The sequence below is a fragment of the Cibotium barometz genome, chromosome 6 (genome assembly GCF_041138505.1).
Source record: "Cibotium barometz isolate CiBa-2024 chromosome 6, ASM4113850v1, whole genome shotgun sequence".
Classification (NCBI taxonomy): Eukaryota; Viridiplantae; Streptophyta; class Polypodiopsida; order Cyatheales; family Cibotiaceae; genus Cibotium; species Cibotium barometz.
The window spans coordinates 20,109,114-20,129,676 of record NC_141051.1 but is presented as its reverse complement, the minus strand read 5'-3'; the positions used below and the strand labels follow the sequence as shown (position 1 = coordinate 20,129,676).

The 20,563-nt window shown below is 40.5% G+C and overlaps 1 protein-coding gene across 1 annotated transcript; it reads left to right on the top strand.

Annotated features, from left to right (window-relative positions):
• Positions 1-16,515: 16,515 nt before the first annotated feature.
• Positions 16,516-18,745, top strand: LOC147637502 (uncharacterized). Its single transcript, XM_086799281.1, has 3 exons — positions 16,516-17,838; positions 18,024-18,149; positions 18,420-18,745. The coding sequence occupies exons 1-3, from the start codon at positions 16,694-16,696 to the stop codon at positions 18,565-18,567; spliced, it is 1,419 nt and encodes a 472-aa protein (XP_086655407.1). The 5' UTR covers positions 16,516-16,693; the 3' UTR covers positions 18,568-18,745.
• Positions 18,746-20,563: the final 1,818 nt, after the last annotated feature.

Here is a 20,563-nt window from a genome sequence, read left to right as displayed (position 1 = left end):
ATGGATGTAGGATCTGTTGAGGGTGTTGCAGGTTCTAGCAGCTCTACTGTTGCTACTGTTTTACCCATTGCTGAACAAGCTTGTTGGGATGGTAAAGATGTGCAGGCTCATGCCTTGATTGCACTTTCTGTCAAACGTAACATCACCCCACATATTCGTTCAGCTAAAACAGCAAAATAGGCTTGGGATATTCTAGCTGGTTTGTATACAGGTCGTAACGAGGCAAAAATCTCTTACCTGCGTAAAGAGCTAGAATTGAAGATTATGCAAGAAGATGATGACATGAATGTTTTTCTTACTGAGATTAAAGATCTCAAAGAATAGTTGATTTTTGCAGGTGAGATTATTCCTAATCATTCTCTTGTGCAAACTGTTCTTGATGCTTTACCTGAGACATATCAAACTTTTGCTTCCACGTGGAGACTTCTTACTGAGGACAGACCTGATGCTGTCAAGTATGATACCTTAGTCAACAAGCTCTTGCAAGAAGCGCAATCCAAGCAAAACAGGGCCAGGCAGCGTGCAGTTGATCAAGCATTTATTGCTGCCCAACAGCAGAGAAGAAGTGGTAAGGCAGCCCCTTCCACTGTTTCTTCTCCTATTAGTAGGTCTGCAACTTCTTCTCCTTCCACAAGTAGCAACAATAAGTCTGAGAAGGCTCTTGATAAAGGCAAGAAAAAGACCAGGTGCAACTATTATAAGGCAAATGATCATGTCATTAAGAATTTCCCTAAGCTAAAGGCTAAAGAGGCAAAGAAGAAAGAGTCAAATGCAGCCACAATAGCGGATGCTTCTACAAATGTAGATTCTGCAAATGTTGTGCAGGATACAGAATGGGCGTTTAGCGTGTATTGCCAGTATGACCCATCTGTACATGATGCATGTTTGGCAGTTTCTGTTGACTCTCATGTTTGGTATTTTGACAGTGGTGCTACAAAGCACATTACCTCGCATCGTGATATGTTCACTTCTCTTGAGGCTGTCCCTAATGGGAATACTGTCACATGTGCCAATAATGCTTCTTACCCAGTGAAGGGCATTGGTAAAATTATGCTTACTACTGCAAATGGCAGCGCTTTCACACTTTCAGATGCTTTGTATGTGCCAGGGATAAAGAAGAATCTATTGTCTGTCTCTGCGCTTCTTAGACTTAGACTTGTAGTCAAATTTGTGGATGACAGATGTACTGTTCCATGATTTGACTTCTGGTGATACGATTATTGTATCTGGCACCTTGTTTCGTGGGTTGTATAGGCTCAATTCTTATGACAAGTGTGTGGAAGATTCAGTAAATGCAGTTTTTGATGAAAAGGCAGTTTCAGATGCAAAACTATGGCATGCTCGTTTTGGTCATCTGAACTTTGCTAGTTTGCTGCGTTTGCAGAAATTTGATATGGTTGCTTCATTGCCCCCTCTTGAGGCACCATTGAAACATGTTTGTGAAGGCTGTATTTTGGGCAAAATGCAGCATTCTGCGTTTCCAAAGGATGGTTCTGTGCGGGCCAATCGCAAATTGTAACTTGTACATAGTGATGTATGTGGGCCTATGCAAACACTTGTATTTCGTGACTTTCATTGATGATTACTCAAGGCATTCATGGGTATATCCACTGAAGGCAAAGTCCGAAGTGTTTTTGTGCTTCAAACAGTTTTTGCTTATGGTTGAAAATGTATCCAATTGTAATGTGGGCACCCTCCGTTCTGATCGAGGGGGGGAGTACATGTCTAAAGAGTTTGATGCATTTCTGGCTAGTCGTGGGATAAAACACCAATGTACAGTGCCGTATACCCCTTAGCAAAATGGTATTGCTGAGAGAAAAAACAAGTCACTTATGGAGATGGCACGATGTATGGTCAAGAGCCAAGCTTTGCCACATAAGCTTTGCCACATGCGTTTTGGCTTGAGGCTGTCATGTGTACTGCATATGTACTCAACAGGTGTCCCACTAAGGCCTTGCAGTCTATTACTCCATATGAAGCTTGGCATGGTAGGAAGCCTTCTATTGGTCACTTGCGTGTCTTTGGTTGCTTGGCCTATGCTTTAGTGCCTGTGCAACAACGCAGAAAATTGGATGATAAGGCTGTCAAATGCATTTTTGTTGGCTATAGTGCTGAGAGCAAGGGTTACAGATTGTATCATCCACAATCAAAGCGTATCTTGATTAGTCGAGATGTTGTTTTTGTGAAAGATGCTGTGCAGCCTTTGTTATCATGTACCAAAGAGACAGGTGTGACCTCACGGGATGTATTTGATACATTGTTGCCTCTATTTACCGGTGGGAATTCAAATGTAAGTCCTAATGAGGCAAATATTCAGCCTATGCAGATTTCAAATGACATCATAGATCAGCCTATTTCTGATGCAGATTTACAGGATATAATTCATGAGGATAGGGCTGAAAATGAGCAGGCTAGAGGAATGCCTAAATGGCTGGTACAAACCTTGCGTGATAGTAAAATTGATGCACCTATGTCTAGTCGTACTCGTTCAGGTTTTCAGCATGCCTCTTATGCATCAGATTGTTATGCTTTGGCTGTGTCTAGTATGTGTGAAGAGGAAGAACCTCTTTCATTTGATGAGGCACAAAAATCAGAAAATTGGTTGGCTGCAATGCAAAGTGAATATGATGCTATAATGAAGAATGATACATGGTCTTTGTGTGATTTGCCTATTGGTAAAAAGGACATTGGATGTAAGTGGGTTTTTAAGTTGAAACGAAAGCCAGATGGCAGTGTTGATCGCTATAAAGCTAGACTTGTTGCAAAGGGTTATGCTCAAGAAAAGGGCATTGATTTTGATGAGACCTTTGCTCCCACTTGTCGTATGACTACCATTCGCAGCATTTGTGCATTGGCAGCTCCTCATAATGGTTGGAATGTACATCAGCTGGACATAAAGACTGCGTTCTTGAATGGAGATTTGCATGAGGAGGTGTATGTATCGCAGCCTCGTGGTTTTGTTCAAAGAGGGCAGGAAAACAAAGTGTGCAGGTTGAAAAAGGCTTTATATGGTTTAAAGCAAGCTCCACGAGCTTGGTATGAAAAGATACATGCATATTTGACTGCACATGGTTTTTAGAATTGTCCAACAGAAAGCACTTTGTATGTTAAACGTGTGGATGATGTACACCTAATCATTGCTCTCTATGTCGATGACATGCTGCTCACAGGACCAAATGAGAGTCATATTGCTGATTTTAAGGCTGATTTGAATGCCTCTTTTGAAATGTCAGATTTGGGGCATTTGCATCATTATTTGGAGATACAATTTAAGCAGTGTGATGGAGGTATTGCTTTGTGTCAGACAAAGTATATTGAGACATTGTTGCGGAGATTTGGCCTTAAAGACTGCAAGTCTATTGCTACTCCAATGGAGACAGGTTTGAAGTTGAGTCTTCATGATGCTGGAGATCACTTTGATGTCACACTCTATCAGACAGCTGTTGGTTGCCTCATTTATGTATGCATTATGAGGCCGGACATTCAGTTTGCAGTCTCACAGGTGAGCAGGTTTATGCATAGCCCAGGGTCTCAGCATTGGAAGGCAGTTAAACGCATCTTTCGCTACTTGAGTGGCACCATACATCTTGGGTTGTTTTATCCCAAGGGGGGATCATTGCCGCTAGATTTACATGCTTTTTTGGACTCAGATTGGGCTGGTTGCTATGACACAAGAGTGTCTACAAGTGGTTTTTGTTTCATGCTCGGTAGCTCATGCATATCTTGGTTGAGCAAGAAGCAACCTACTGTGGCCACTTCTAGTTGTGAAGCTGAGTACAGGGCAGCTTTCACAGCTACGGTTGAGTGTGTGTGGCTTAGACGGCTTATGGCTGACTTGGGTGTTGGACAGGAGTCTGCCACCTCTATCTTCACTGACAGTCAGAGCGCATTGGCAGTTGCGAGAAACCCAGTTTTTCATGCTCGCACAAAGCACATTGAGGTGCATTATCACTATGTCAGGGAGAGACTCTCAGCAGGAGAGATCAGCTTGGCCTATGTGCCAACACAGAACAACCTCGCTGATCTTTTCACAAAGGCGCTTCCTCGTGAGAAGTTTGAAGCTTTCCGCAAAGCTTTGGGCTTGCTCCCCTTTGTGGACTGATCTACTTCGGGCATGGCACTCCCCTATACATGAGTGCCAGCTCTCGTTCACACCATCACTCCCAGGGGGGATTTGTTGCCATATATATATAGGCAGTGATGTGTGTGAACACACTTAGGACCGTCGGGGCACTTTTTCCCTCTTTAGGAGGTTTTTTCCCCCGGCTTGTATATACGCCCATCCTTCTAGGGCTAACTTATCTTTTGTACATTGACACAATCTAATACACTTTGTGTTGTGTGCATTCTTGCTTCTTCTTCTCCAAGCTGTGTGCGCTTTCCTGCAACCCTAATTCCAACAAACTCAAGCATATTGTCCTCATATTAAATGGCTAGCTTACAGCAAATATCTAGAGTTGTTGGTTGGTCGGCGGGCTAACACTAAATAATCATGCATCTCATGATCTCAGACTCCTCTTTGGAAGCAAGGCAGTAATTTCCCTCAACTTGCATCTTGAATTCAAAACATAATCTCGCATGGACTCATTTCCCTTTTGCTTGATATTGTGGAGCTGAGCCAGAGGACTCCATTTGTCAACCACTTCGAGCAAAACTTGGTATGAAGACATTTTTTACTCGAGTGAAATTGACTTTATCCTCAGGTTTTAGTGTTTGACACCATTGGTGAGCCTTCCCTTCTAGGGTCAGTGAAATTGACTTTATTCTCAGGTTTTAGTGTTTGATACCATTGGTGAGCCTTCCCTTCTAGGGTCAGGGAAAAAGCATGTATCATGGTTACATCACTCACTGGCTCACATGTCTCACAAGTAGACTCAAATATTTCTACATATTGGATCGAGTCCCATCTGCACAAGCTTTGAAATAATATGTGGCTTCATCTGGGATGGTATGGATTCTAGGGCAATGCCTAGTTCCCTAAGTATTCCTTGGCCCATTTCCGCGGTCATGTTCAGCAGATCCGCCCTCGTGGTTACCTTTAGATCTACGTCAAGATCTACAATTGGTCTTCGAGGATCTACTATATGTAAACCCTGTATATCACGTGCGTTCAAGGCGGCCTCCTTTAAAAATCCCTTATCACGTGCATTCAAGGCAGCCTCCTTTAAAAATCCCTTATCACGTGCGTTCAAGGCGGCCGCCTTTAAAAATCCCTTATCTGTGAATTTTTCATGAATAAAACACACCCTTTTTCTATTCAACCTGTGAATAACCCCTTTAAATGGTACCCTTATGTATGTAAAAAATGTGTAAAAAGGGGGATTTTAAAAATCCCTTTTGTTGAACCCACATGCTACGCTTACATATTTATGAGTGACCCACCCCCTTGAGTCCCCCCCTACCTAGACCACATCCTCTTCCTAGATAGGTTCTTCTATTCAGTTCGGTTCTATGGCTGGGTCTAGGTAATTCCTCATTGTTTGCAGCCTCAACCCGTCTTTGCTTGATCAGAAGTTCCATGCTCTACAAGAACGTGGGTCATTGATCATTTATTGTATATCCTCTCTTGTATAGAGATGATCCTCGCCACCACCTAGGTAGGTTGTCCTCCTCTTTTTGTGTCTCAAGGCTTTCGTCAGCCCTTGGCTCCTCATTGATGGTTTCCAAAGTTGGTATCACTCCGTCTGTTATTCCCATACACATGCTATCAGTGGCATTTCTAGATGTTTTTGGTTCTTTGCCACGTGGTCAAAATGGATTCACTTCCTCCATTTCCTATTGTTCTAAATTTGTTCTTTGAGTATCGAGCTCTTGTTTTCTTAAGCTCAATAGCCGCAATTGTCGCTCTACCTCAACCCTCTTTAAGTCTATTTCTATTTCCTCCAATGTGGGGAAGACGACTTGACCTATCCTGGCAGCACTTTCCTTATCCCTTCTAACCCTGGAGGTCATCCCACTGATCCTTACTGTGTTAGTATGCCTAGGGCTAGAAGGTTGGGTTGGTAATTCTAGTCTTAGACCGTGTCCTGCCCTGGTTGATGAGCCCGTGTCTACAGATTGAGCTTCATCTTCCATGCCATGTTGGAGACCAAAAATCAAATTCTCAGAATTACTCCAATTTGAGTCGGATAGACTCCAATGGTGTAATTAGGGTTCTACTCTTACCACTAGTCTGACAACCCTTAATTCATGAACTAGAAGTCTGTGAAAGCTTAACTCGTGAACTGCTAACACGTGAAGCTCTAAGGCATAAAGGGTTAACTCGTGAAGTATTAACCCATGAAGAGTAGGTTATAGTTCATGTCATGAAATATCAAATGGTTCATGCCGTGAAGTAGAGTGTGGTTCACGTCGTGAAACGCTTCACTGTTATTTCACGTGATAAGATTTTTCAGTTTTGTTATGTCAGATGTGTTAAGATAAGGTGACCTAATTTTAGTAAGGTAATCCCGAGATTCCTGGCGCTAATTGCAGAAGGTATTTCACGTTGTAAAATAGCAAGGAGTGGTTCACGTCGTGAAACATTTTGAAAAGATGCACGGGAGAAGAGAGCTTGAGCTCTTGCAAGCACACACACACACACACACACACACTAGAAGAGAACACACAAGGTGAGAGGCTGAAAATTCTTCTTCTTCTTCACACAACAAAAGAGGTCTACAAAGAAGATAAAGTGACTAACACACTTTTAATAGAGTATATACAAGCGGTCTACAATGTGAACACGCTAGGTGGAGTGGGTGGGTGTGGACTAGTCGGTGTGTAGTCTACTAGCTGTAGAATCTCTAGCGAAGATATGTCGGTGCCAGCTACCAAACCCGCCAGGATGTAAGTGTTAAACGGTCATGCAGGCACCTCGTTCAAGCTCATGTTGAGCTTGACATCTCAACATTCCCCCTCAACTCCAGCTCATGAACTCCAAGCATATCCTGAAATCTGTGGAGCTTCTCATCTCCCAAGGCCTTCATGAAGATGTTAGCGACCTGATCCTGTGTGAACACCATATTAGAGAATTTGGGAATCTCCCAATTCCCATTTTTGAATACTAAAAAAGGGGGACATGGATAACATGTTTGTTAAGTTTCTCAAAGCCCTATCATGTGACCTATCATTGGAAAGCGCTTGAAAAATGGGATCTAAAGAGCCATAAACCACTCATTTTGGATTAATGGTGTTCAAGTTATGGAAAATCCAAAGTTTTGACCACATGTCCCAAACTTGTGGGAAATTCCCATATTCCCCAATATGGTGTTTGTGCTAACATAGGCTAAGTCGATGTCACCTACAAAGACTCACTCCTTGATAAAGTAGTAATGTACCTCAATGTGTTTCGTCCGCGCATGGAAAAATGGGTTCCTGGCCAACTGTATACTACTAAGATTGTCACAATATATGACAACCTTTCTCTCCACATGTAACCCCAAATCAGCACAGCAGCTTGCGTAACCAAGCTACCTCACACGCTGCCACCACAGCTCCTCTATACTCTGTCTCTATACTCGACAAGGCAACTATGGGCTTCTTGCTGCTCCATGTCACAGCAGCACTCCCCAATGAAAACATAAATCCATTGATAAATATCCTATCTGAGATGGTACCTACCCAATCTACATCTATGTACCCATATAGCACCAATGTTACACCTGCTACATAAAACAATGCATAATCAATAGTGGCCCTCAAATACTAAAGTGTGCGTCACACACTGGCAAGATGTGGTTTGCATGGAACCTGCATAAACTGGATCTCTAAGCCAATAGTGTAACTCAAATCTGGTCTGTTGATCATCATAACATAGATCAAACTCAAATCTGGTCTGTTGATCGTCATAACATAGATCAAACTCCCCACAATCTTCCTGTACATAGTGGGATCCTCCAACACATAACCTGCATCCGCACTAAGCTTGCCATTTTGATCTAATGGCACCGAGATTGACTTACAATCATCCATCCCATACTTGGACAAGATGTCCAATACGTACTGTCTCTGTGATAGCCAAATACCATCAGGTGTGCGAATGACCTTAATTCCCAAAAAAATAGTGTAGATCTCCCAAATCCTTCATCTCAAATACCTTCTGAGAAGACTTTTTACATGCTCAATCTCATCCAAGTTGTCACCCCCCCAACAATAAGATCATCTACATAGATGGTGATGATTATCACTCTTGCGCACATACAAAGAGTGATCTACATCTGCCATATGAAAACCAATAGTGACAAGATACTCAGCAATCTTGTCATGCCATGCTCGTGGATCTTGCTTCATCCCATACAAAGCCTTACGAAGCTTACATACATACTCCGGGTGACCTGTATCCTCAAAACCAAGTGACTGATCCATATACACTTCTTCTTGCGACGAGTCACCATGCAAGAACGCATTTTCTACATCCATCTAATATAAAAACCAACCTTTAGCTACACCCACTGCAATCACAACTCTCACGATTGTCATCTTTGCAACAACCGGGGCAAATGTGTGTCTATGCATATCCTTTAGCTACCAATTTGGCCATGTACCTGCTCATGCTACCATCACTGTTATTTTTTACCTTATACACCCATTTGCAACCAATAGCTTTCTTGCCTTCTTCGAGAAATGGCACCAAATCCCAAGTCTCATTTCCATACAATGTATCCATCTCCTCATCCATAGCTTTCTCCCAACACACATTTCCAATAGCCTCATTAAAACATGTGGGTTCTACAACTTGCACAACTTTTACCATATAAGCATAGTGATGTGCCACATAACCATCATAAGTTAACCTCTGCTGCCCCACAGGGTTTTTGACTCTTCCACATCTACGTAACTTTGCATTCATGGCTTCTCCATAGCCTTCTTCACACCAAGTGTCCTCATTGTTGGAATCCCAAGCTCCTCATCAAGGCTCATCTCCGAATCACTAGACTCTCTATCAACATGAGAATGCCCTGCAAAAATATCAGCAGGCATACTAAGGGGCTCAACCACTTTCTCTTTGCCTTTATGTAATGTACCAACTACATTTCCAGGACACTGGTATTATGATGCAGCCTGCCACTCCATGGTCTATTAACAGAACCGCTAGATGAGGACTCTCCTGGTGCACTCAATGACTGTGATTGCTGACTTGCATTCTTTGCAACCACGTTTCCACTTCCATTAGCTCCAACATCATCTTTTTCAATAGCATACCAGCTACACATCTCATCAAATATACAACATCCGTGCTTACCCTCAATTCATGTGTAACAAGATTATAGAATCTATATCCCTTTTGCTCAAGGGAATACCCAATAAACACACATTTTTTCTGCCTTTGGATCCAATTTAGTATGCAACTCATCTGGCACATGATGCACATATGCAATACATTAAAAAACTTTCAAGTGAGACAAATCAAGTTTCTTGCCAGTAAACTTCTCCTCTGGCATTACATCATGTATGGCTGCACAGTAGGAATCATGTTCATGATATAAATTGTTGTAGACACTGCCTTAGCCCAATAGCTATGCGGCATATTCTTCTCTACCATCATCAATGCTTGTGCTATCTCTGCAATGTGCCTGTTTTTCTACTCAGCAACTCCATTTTGCTACGGAGTGTATCTACATGTAAATTATCTCTGAATGCCATTCTTTCACAAGAATTCAAAGAACTCATTAGAGAAGTATTCTCTCCCTCTATCTGACCTTAGGCACTTCACATGCTTTCGTGTCTGTTTTTAAGCCCATCACTCTCTAAAATTTTGAAAATGAGTGCACTTCACTCTTCTCCTTCATGAAATACACCCACACTTTTCTCGTGTGGTCATCAAAATGAATGTTACATAGTATTTGCAGCCACCCATAGACATAGTCTTCGTAGGACCTCATACATCTAAATGCACAACATCTAGTACATTCCTGCTCACATTTCTATCATGTGGAAATACATGCTTTGTTTGCTTTTCAAATTGACATTCTTCACATACTTTCTACATACCTTCAACCTTAAACTTAAGTAGCCCTATCACAATTTCTTTAGTCTGCATAGACTTCATTATTTGCACATTTACATGCCCAATTCTCTTATCCCAAATGTATGTATCTGTAACAACTCATGAACCATTTGCAAACATTGCAGTACTCACTTCAGGCATATTTACATTCTATGCCCACTCTGTTGCCTTTTGCAACTAACCTGCACTTATCTTTAAAGTCTTCTATGTAATAGCCATCAGGGTTAAACCGAACCTGCAAACCCTGCTCAATCATCTGGCCAACTGACAAGATTCTTTATAATGTTCGAAACATGAAGTACATTTGTAAGGTACTTCACCTTACCATCCTACATAAATAATGGCACATCTCCAACATGGATAATCGGATGAGCAGTGTCACCCCTATTTCAACAAAACCTGATCTTTCAGGACTCTTCATTTCCTCGAACCACTCACCATGACTTGTCATGTGGCTCGAAGCACCAACATACCATACATCGTCCTTACATGCTGCTACATCATTTCCAGACACAGCATTATCATGTTGCATAACAAACAACCTCTTATTATCCTCATTATTTCTGCTAGAGGACGCATAGTTATTTTGCTACACTTTTCCATTTCTCATGTCACTCTGTTTCTTATAGCAATTTGACTGCAATGTCCAAGCTTACCACTGTAAAAATAGCCTCGTGTATCATTATGCTACCTTTGCCAATTACCACAACCTCTTTGACTCCCCCTGCCTCTAAACTAGCCTCTTCCACTTGTGTGTTGTTGTTGCAAATCCGGGGACTGTTGTGCTACTAACCATAATTCTGATTACATGTTCGGCCACCACCTTGGCCACATCCATGACCTCTACCTGATCCTCTGCGTGCACTTGTGTAGAAGGCATGCTACTCTGAATTGTTTTTGCTTTGTGATGATGAAGACTATTGATCTTCACCCAAACTCTTCTCTTCAATGATCAGCATTGACACCAAATCTGTGAAGTTGGGAATGTTCTCCTGAGTCTGAATAGACGTCTTGAACTCCTTGTATTGTGGCCCGAGACCATGTAGACACACTTCCAACTTATCATCATCACCAACAAAAACACCAATTGATGCAAGGGATTCCACAATGCCCTTGATCTTCAAGGTATAATCATTCGCATACATATTTTTCTTCTCCACAGTATGAAGCTCATTCTTCAACTGAATCTTTCGTGCCTTGGTGTTAGTTTTATACAGCTTCACCAAGGTGTCCCATGCCTCCTTAGGTGACTTGGCATCTTGTATATGCCCTTGATCTTCAAGGTATAATCATTCGCATACATATTTTTCTTCTCCACAGTATGAAGCTCATTCTTCAACTGAATCTTTCGTGCCTTGGTGTTAGTTTTATACAGCTTCACCAAGGTGTCCCATGCCTCCTTAGGTGACTTGGCATCTTGTATATGCCCAATCATGGTGTCCTATATACTATTACAAAGCCAATACATGATTCCTTAATTCCAATCCTTGAATTCTTTTACATCTGCAACAGTTTAATTAATCTCCAGTATCTCTCGTGCCTCCTCATGTTCACCTTCAATGTAGTCCCAGTAACCTTTTCTCATCAGAAAATTTATCAATCTAAACCTCCAAGCATGGAAGTTATTCTTGTCAAGCTTCTTTGAAATAATATGGTTTATTCCATCATTCGACATCTTGTCTCGTAACACAAATTTACCAAAAACAGCACTCTTGTTTGACTTGCACAAACTACTGTATTCTCTGTGGCGGTACTATACTGCATCCAAATTGTCACAACCAGTGACCATAATTTGCATACATACACCCAATGGCAACTTTGAGACCTCTTTGCAGAGTTTACACAACCAATCGCCCTTCTTGTAGTTCCAAAAATAGAGTTTTGCTGAGAATCAAAACTTACCTGCAGTGCCCGTGAACGCCTGCGAACTGAAAAACGGAGGTGTAGACACGCCCAAAATGCATTTTCTGCCCAAAAAATAGAGTCTAACGAACAATATAGTTGCCCTATAGCTTTGCTCCCATGAAGAATCGGAGTTCATTTGTTGGTGCCTTCCGAAGAGCTCTCGAGACAAAGGTGTAGTAGCAAACACAAAGGGGGAAGAGTAGATGAAGCTCTTACCCTCATACCGCTTCATGTGCTTCTCTTGCTTGCTGCTCGGCCCTTAGCATGAACCAGGATCTGATACCATGAAAAGATGTAAGGGAGAAGAGAGTTTGAGCTCTTGCAAGCACACACACACTCACACAAACCCTAGAAGAGAACACACAAGGTGAGAGGCTGAAAATTCTTCTTCTTCTTCACATAACAAAAGAGGTCTACAAAGAAGATAAAGTGACTAACACACATAATATAGTATACACAACCAGTCCATAATGTGAACACACACTAAGTGGAGTGGGTAGGACTAGTCAGTGTAGTCCAACTGTAGAATCTCTGGTGAAGATATGTCGATGCCAACTACCAAACCCGCTAGTGATGTAAATGTCAAACGGTCATGCAGGCGCCTCGTGAGTGTCAACTCATGTTGAGGTTTACATCTCAACACATTTCCTGCTACTTCACGTGTTAATATCCACATTGACAAAATGAAGGTTAGAGAACGTGATTTCTCTATCCCAATGGATCCCGAACCGATGTGCCAAGGATGAGGAATGCAATGCAAATCATAAACACAACTGATGGCTCTTTACTTTTGTAGTTTTCGTGATTTTTTTAAAAATCGAACAAAATGTGTCACTCCTACTAGCTCACACTGTAAGAATTGGTGATGGAAAACAACCAAATTGAATGTAAAACTGAGTGTAGATTTCTTCTAGGTTCTCCCAAGTACTCACCCACACTTCTAACACACAATTTTCTGTAATTTTTTCTCTACCAATAGACAGAACAATTGTTCGGTACTTACCAATTCTTCGAGCTCACGCCCCTTGAGGCTCCCCATTACACACATGCATGAAAGAGGAGCATGCACTAGAGTACTCTCTCTCTCTCTCTCTCTCTCTCTCTCTCTCTCTCCAAAGATAAGAGTTCTCATAGCACAAAGGGGGATTGTGCCATTTCATTATGAGAAATTATCTTTTATACATCTGGCCCTTATTCACATTTGGGCACTTGGGCGCCCAAAAATTACTAACTAAGGCCTTGGGTGGCCAATGTCTCATAATGTACAATGTTTATAGTGCCTTTACATAACACTTATTAATGTCTCATAATGTACAATGTTTATAGTGCCTTTACATAACACTTATTAATGTCCTCAAATGGAGGAGCATCTTTGTTAATCCAAAATGCGATTAGCACTAAGTAGAATGGGAGGTTTGGGACTATAAAAGGCACTTCATATAGGATAATGAAGGGATGGGGGCATTAAGGTCTCTAGAACTAAGGCTTATCTAATGTAATAGCAACATCAGACCTTAGCAAACCTTTCACATATGATTTACTGAATGCATCTACAAATGCCTTCCTTGAATTTGTACCCATGATACCTTTATCTAAATATTTTGGATGGTGTTCATGATTGATTTACAAAGCTCTTAAAATGCATAATAACTTTTTAAGTAAATTTTTATTAGGTAATCATGTCTCGAAAATTGATTCAAATCTCAAGTAAAGTCTATGTGTGCTGAGCATACTTGGTTGATGAAGGACATGAGTTCAAAGTAAAACATACATATGATAATATATAAGGAATGGTTAAATATGGAAACTAATCAACCATCATATTACTAATCAAGGAGTGGTTAAATGTGGAAAAATTCAACCATCATATTACTAATCAACATAAGCAACTTGCCATGTCTAAAGAGTTTCATATTGATAAGATTCATAGAATTGGGGTAATGAATACATGAAACTTTTCCCAAATACAATCACACATACTATGATAGCAATCATATATATTGAAAAGCTTCATATAATTAGGGCAATGAATACATGAAACTTTTCCCAAATACAATCACACATAATGAATACATGATAGCCACACTTAATGCTGCACAAGATAAAATTTGGCAATGGGTGTGAAAAATAACACTTTTGTAAGCCAACTCAATAAACCCATGGAGAATTGCTAAAATTTTATAAAGGATATCTATATTTGCTTTTTCTTAGCACCAATGTGATGTGGCCATATTTGATTCCTTTATTAAGAAAAATTTTAATGATAAACATTTCAAACAAACCATAAGTTAAGGCTAGTGAAAACCATTAAAACAATATCTCAACAATGGTGAAAAGGCTTTTGTCACACACAAGGAGAAGAATCTCACTACAAGGTGAAGGTCATGCATTATCCTTGTGTGTGTGTGTGTGTGTGTGTGTGAGAGAGAGAGAGAGAGAGAGAGAGAGAGAGAGAGAGAGAGAGAGAGAGAGAGAGAGAGAGAGAGAGAGAGAGAGAGAGAGACGTCTATAGGAGACGCCAAGGGTCCATATGACCATAAGCAATACAATGGTATGATGGATATACTAATCCAATGGAAGAACTAAAAAGGAAATGGAAAATATACATCTAGATATAGCATATGATTGTGTTATGATCTCTCCTCACCTAGTACCAATCTCAAGGAAGAAAGAGGGTCATGCCTCTACGATGGGAGCTTGTTATGTCAACGGAGAACCTCTCAGATCTGTTTCTATATGGTGGAGGGTCCTAATGCTCAAGGTCAATGGCAAATGGCTTGTAGAATGGATTGGGCTCTCTCGCAACTCCTCTGGGGCATAGAGCTGAAGCATGACAAATATGGGTGGTGGTCTCTAAAGTCAAAGTAGAGGTAGTGTTATGGGTTTTGGGGAGAGAGAGAGAGAGAGAGAGAGAGAGAGAGAGAGAGAGAGAGAGAGAGAGAGAGAGAGAGAGAGAGAGAGAGAGATTTATATATACACATTCACTAAATATAGTATGCTATACCAATGATGTAATATATTAAAAACTAAATTTATATTAGAATATTAACATTACTATGTTAATTATTAGATTACAATATTATACATAATTCAATATCCATATATAATACATTATAGTACAATATGAAATGTTTATATATTCTAATTATTTTATAGTTACATTTTTTGGTATGATTATATTTTATCAACCATTTTTTATTTATATAGCATTATCTCTTCTATATTATCTTTATTTTTAATTTATCAATGTGTGTGTGTGTGTGTGTGAGAGAGAGAGAGAGAGAGAGAGACTCATAAGCATGATTTTAGAATTATCTAATATCCTCTTTCATTCAATGGCCAAAATTCCAACACGTAATTGTGTCTTAATTTTTAAATGGCATGCCAATAAAAAATCATCTAGGTTATCTAGAAAAAATACGCATGGCCTACTGTTATGACTAAAAGTCATGAGTTCTCATAGTGGGCTTAAATCTTGCGTGTAGTTAAGTATATCTTTTAAGTAGTATGCTTGTTATTGTAGATGTTAAACCACAATTTGTATGTGACTAATTTGGAAAGTTTTAATTGTTTTATTTAAGTAAGACCAAATGTATGATAGGAGAAAAGTAAAGCAATAAGATACCCATTCTTTAAGACATAGTTTGGTATTAGAAAGGGAAGGAGGCTATTTCAAAGAAGTATTATCAAAAGGGTAGACTATTCACTGAAGGGTCAAAAGGGTAGTCTATTAATTGAAGTGTCAAAAGGAAAGGAGGCAATTTCAAAAGGAAAGGAGGCAATTTCAAAGCAGTGTGGCAATAGTCTTTTTATGAAAAAGTGAAAACCTTAAATTTGAATGAATTAATTAGAATTTTCAAACTTTGAAGACTTCACATAACAAATTCTATTGATTTTGAGACCTTTAACCTTAAATTTCAATGGTATTATTCACATATATTTGGCATATTCAGGCGACGCCCCTATTAGTTTATTACTCGTTTATTAGTGCTGCCGAGTAGGTCAAGGTTTAATTTAATCAAAAGATTGATGTTTAAGGTTTAATCATCGTATTAATGTTTGCATCATCTTCTCTCTCTCTCTCTCTCTCTCTCTCTCTCTCAGTTGGAATCACACTAATCCCCCTTTTTTGTCACACTAAAAAAAAAAAGGATAGGGCTTTTGAGCACGATTCAAGAAAGGTGGAGAGGGTCAAAGGGAAGAAGTTAGAAGTCATTGTAGACCAATTAATTTTTTTAAAATGAAAGAAATACTAAATAAAGACTTGTGGACGCGGTGCACGAGTCAAAAGGGAGGTTTGAACGGGAGGCGTGGAAAGCGGCAAACCGCTGGATTCTAAAAGATCGGACAGTGGAGATATGAGGTTGACGCTACGTTGACAAGGAGGGCACGAACTTTCCTTTTCCTTTTTTTTAAAAATGATTTTTTCCAAAATTATTGCATGCTTGACTCATTTTTGGTGTGCATAAAGTGGGCGGTGGTGCCCTGGCAGGCAAGTGCATTTCATTGGAGTTAATAGTTGTTTGGAGTCCGCACACGTAAATGATAAATCACGCGCAAATGTCTCCAATTTGTCTAGGTCCTTAATTGCCACCATCTTGAGATAATTGACCATTAATTAATCCTGTATTAGCATAGATCCCCCTTTTTAATAGTTCTATAATTATGCAGTAGCTCTCTTGCGTTTGCTTTGCACCCAGAAGCACTATGGCGTCCTGCTCATCGCCCTCCTCTTCTTTTAATAGTTCTATAATTATGCAGTAGCTCTGATCTTGCGTTTGCTTTGCACCCAGAAGCACTATGGCCTCCTGCTCATCGCCCTCCTCTTCTTTGGCCTTGGATTTTGATGTGCGCCTTGCTGCCTCTGCAGGCATTGAGAGCCTCCATCGCCTTGTCAACCTGTATTCTCGCCCTTCCATAGCCTCTTCTCAACAACAGCAATTCGCCTCGGACACAATTAACCACTTCCAGCATGTCATCTCCCTCCTCTCAAGATCAGGCCATGCCAGAGTGAGGCGAGCCCCTACCTCCATCACCCCCAATACCCTTCAAATTCACCCCCCTCATTGCCCCCCCGTCGAGCTTCTTGCCTCCACAGCCAGCCTTACCACCACCTCGTCCAGCGCTTGCTCTGCTGATTTTGACGACGATGATGATGGTGAAGCCCCTTTCCTCTCTCTCCAAAGGCGCAACCGTAGCTCCTTCATCGATCTCAACCAGGAAGGTGATCATGCCTTGATCAGGGACAATAACCCCTTCATAATTAGTGATAATAATCACTCCTCCAGTTATCCCTCCATTGATCTCAACAAGCAAGCTCCCTCAATAGATAACTCCTCTTCTTTAAGCTCTTCACCGAAGCTTCTCTCTCAACAAAATGGCGCATCAGTTGCCTCATCACAAGTTACACTCTCAGAAGGCAGCATTTTACCTAATGATCCCCCACAATTGCTCACAAATGGGTGCTTCAGGCCACCCCTTTCTCGCCCACAATCAGTTGTGGGCACGCAAGGCCTTATTGGTAATGAAGGGGCGTCATTACTGCTTAATGACGGAGAATTAACAGATCAAAAATCACTGAAGCAAGGCGGCCTGATCATTGGGTATGGAGACCTTACACTAACTGGTAATGAGGGAGATTTAGCAAGTCAATTAGCACAAGCTTTGTCTCATAATCAACACTCTAATTTCGGATTTGAGAAGCAAATTTTGGCTCAATTAGAGAAGGCAAACGTAATAAGCACTACTTCTGGAGCTACCACTGCCACAAACTCTCACATTTCATGTATTAGTTTAGAAGGCAGCGTGCCCACCAATGGCAGCGTGGCACCTGTCCCACAACAGCAGCCCTCGGTTTCTGTCAAAAGAAAATGCTCTTCAAAATCAGATGACTCCGGAGTGAAATGTGCCAACAGCCCTTCCAAATGCCATTGTGCTAAACGCAGGTGAGCTTCTCTCATTTAATTTTAAGTAAGCAATGTAGGAGGTGTTTAATGCTTAATATGCAAAGTGGGAGGTGTTTAATGCTTATTGCTTAACTATGTCAAGACTGCTGATTATAATTTTAGAGTTACAAAGGTTCATTATTGCTTTAATTGTTGAATACTATTTGATTTTTTGTTGCTTCCAGGAAATTGAAGAACAAATTAGTGAAGAGGGTTCCTGCTATTAGTGAAAAGATTGCTGAAATTCCTGTTGATGAGCACTCTTGGAGAAAATATGGCCAAAAGCCCATCAAAGGTTCTCCCTTTCCAAGGTATATATATTTTTACTTTTCAATAGAGGGAACCAAGTCCCCTTGAAACTTAATTTCTTTATACCCTCACACACACACAAGCATGCATGCACAACACTTCTCCGCACATATGCACACGCGCACACACACACACACACACACACACACACACACAACAAGTTCACTACCATTATGGCCATCAATGTGAAATCTATATTTAATCATGATCATTGATGTCAATTCATTGCCATTATTATTCTTGGAGTCTAAATTTATTAGCAAATTTTGCAGGGGCTACTACAAATGCAGTGGTGTAAAGGGGTGTCCAGCCAAGAAGCATGTGGAGCGTGCACCAGATGATCCTAGCATGCTCATTGTCACCTATGAAGGCGAGCACATCCATTCTCGCTTATTTTCGGAGGAATCATTGCAAGCTTGAATGCCGCCTTCTATCATTGATAATAGTGTATCCATATACCCCATTTTGAGAAAACAACACATCGTTTGATAGGGGCAAGCCACTTACATAGAACTTGTTTCATTTATTTTATATTTGTATTCAATCATGCTTCATACTACATGGCACATAATAAGAATCATTTGTGCAATTTCACAAATTGGGATGTGAATTTATCTCGATTGAGATTTGAAGAAGTGAATGCCTTAAAGTGAATCGTGCATTCCAACGCTCCATCAAGTAGGTGTGTAGTCAAGGATAGATTTGAATTTAGGAGTTGTTTGCTAGCGAAAGCAATATATATCAAAGGAAAGGTGACAATTTTTTTGAAAAGGAACGGAAAAAAATGAGAGAGGGGATTATTATCTTTCAAACAAGAAATGGAAAAAATGAAAGAGAGGGCTATTTTCTTTTATATAAAAGAAGGAATATTACTTTAAAAGAAAAAGAAGGAACATTGTCATGAAAAAGTAGGAATATTATTTTACCCAACGACTCACTTTTGACTTTACTCCATTGAAATGCCCACATTAGGAGAAATGTGGGCTCATTTTTGGGCCTTTTAGTTTTAGAGAGAGAGTGGCACCAACCAATGAGGAAGAGGCTTCCGTAATGGAGAAATTCGGCATTTTAAAGCAAGAATTCAAGTAAATAGAGTAAAATTATGCTCAAAATGCATCTTAAAATAACATTCACTCAACTTAAATTAATAATAAAATAATGCTACCGAATCTTTGCATGTAAGTTAAAAGATAGTGGTAGTTAATGATTCGGTAGCATTATTTTATTATTATTTTAAGTTGAGTAAATGTTTCTCCCCAAAACTAGCTCTGATCTTCTTCGTCTCCAACATAGTCGTTCTTTCTTTTTCTTCAGTCTCCTCCAAATTAAGCTCTCATCTTCTTCTTCCGTGTGTCTTTTGCTACACAAAATGGCAACCTGTAGTAGAAAGCCTCGTACTAGCATTTCAGCTATTACTGTATTCAATAGTTATAATACGGACGATGGGACATGGATACCATCTACAATTACAATCGGGAGCTAGGTAATTTTATAGAGAAGGAAGAGGAAGATGAGAAATGCTAATGAATTTGTAGAGCCATTCAAGGGACAACTTAAAGAGTTCAAGGTATGTGAATCTAGCAAGAGTGTGATAGAGGTACTAATATAACATGTTTTCTAGCATGTTCACTTGAGGGTGCAAAAATTTCCTCCTGGTCTTCCACGATATTGTCCCAACTAAAAGATCCTTGCTCCCTCCGCGCAACGAATTCGGGGGTGCTAGCAACGGAAGTAGCACTTCTTGCGCAGGGCAGAGCCCTCACTCGGGGCCTCGTCCCACGGATATCCGGACAAGAGACTAGTCCCTCGGTTCGAACCCGAAAAAAACTTCCCTCGCCCAGAAAAAGCACGGGTGATTCCTCCAGGATATTTTTATTCTAACGTAGTCAAGAGCCTTAACTATCCAAACTGATCCGATCGAACCCGTAAGTCACATGGTCAGATCTAGGAAAAGACTTGCACTTGGATCATAGAGACCAATGCTTTTTTCCTCATCGAGAGGCACATCCGTTGATTCTTTTCCATAGAACAAAGACTATCCGGGATTTAATTCATCTATCGTACCATAACAGAATTGAGTCTCATTTTAGGGATACATCAGTCCAGCCTAACCCCATCCAATCCCATGGGTTAGCCAACCTCCCAACCACTGTAGTGATAGGATCCATTTAGGAATTTGGTTAAGTTTTGCCCCAAGTACCAGGGAAAAGAGTTCCCAAGCCCCCTAGCTGGCGCTTCAAGCAAACTTCAAGATAGTCACACCACTTACACACCCAATATGAAATTGCATGTTTCACAGATTGAACTATCTTTTAAACAATCTTTTAATGAAACCATAGTAATCCTCCAAAATATCCGGTTGAATTCTAATTTCCAATCATTCCTTCATCAGTGTACCTATGGCATCATTGGCAAC

Coding starts and splice junctions, on each gene's coding strand:
- LOC147637502 (XM_086799281.1), top strand. CDS start 16,694: ATGGCCTCCTGCTCATCGCCCTCCTCTTCTTTGGCCTTGGATTTTGAT. Junction 17,839..18,023: donor TGCCATTGTGCTAAACGCAG/GTGAGCTTCTCT, acceptor TGTTGCTTCCAG/GAAATTGAAGAACAAATTAG. Junction 18,150..18,419: donor AAAGGTTCTCCCTTTCCAAG/GTATATATATTT, acceptor CAAATTTTGCAG/GGGCTACTACAAATGCAGTG.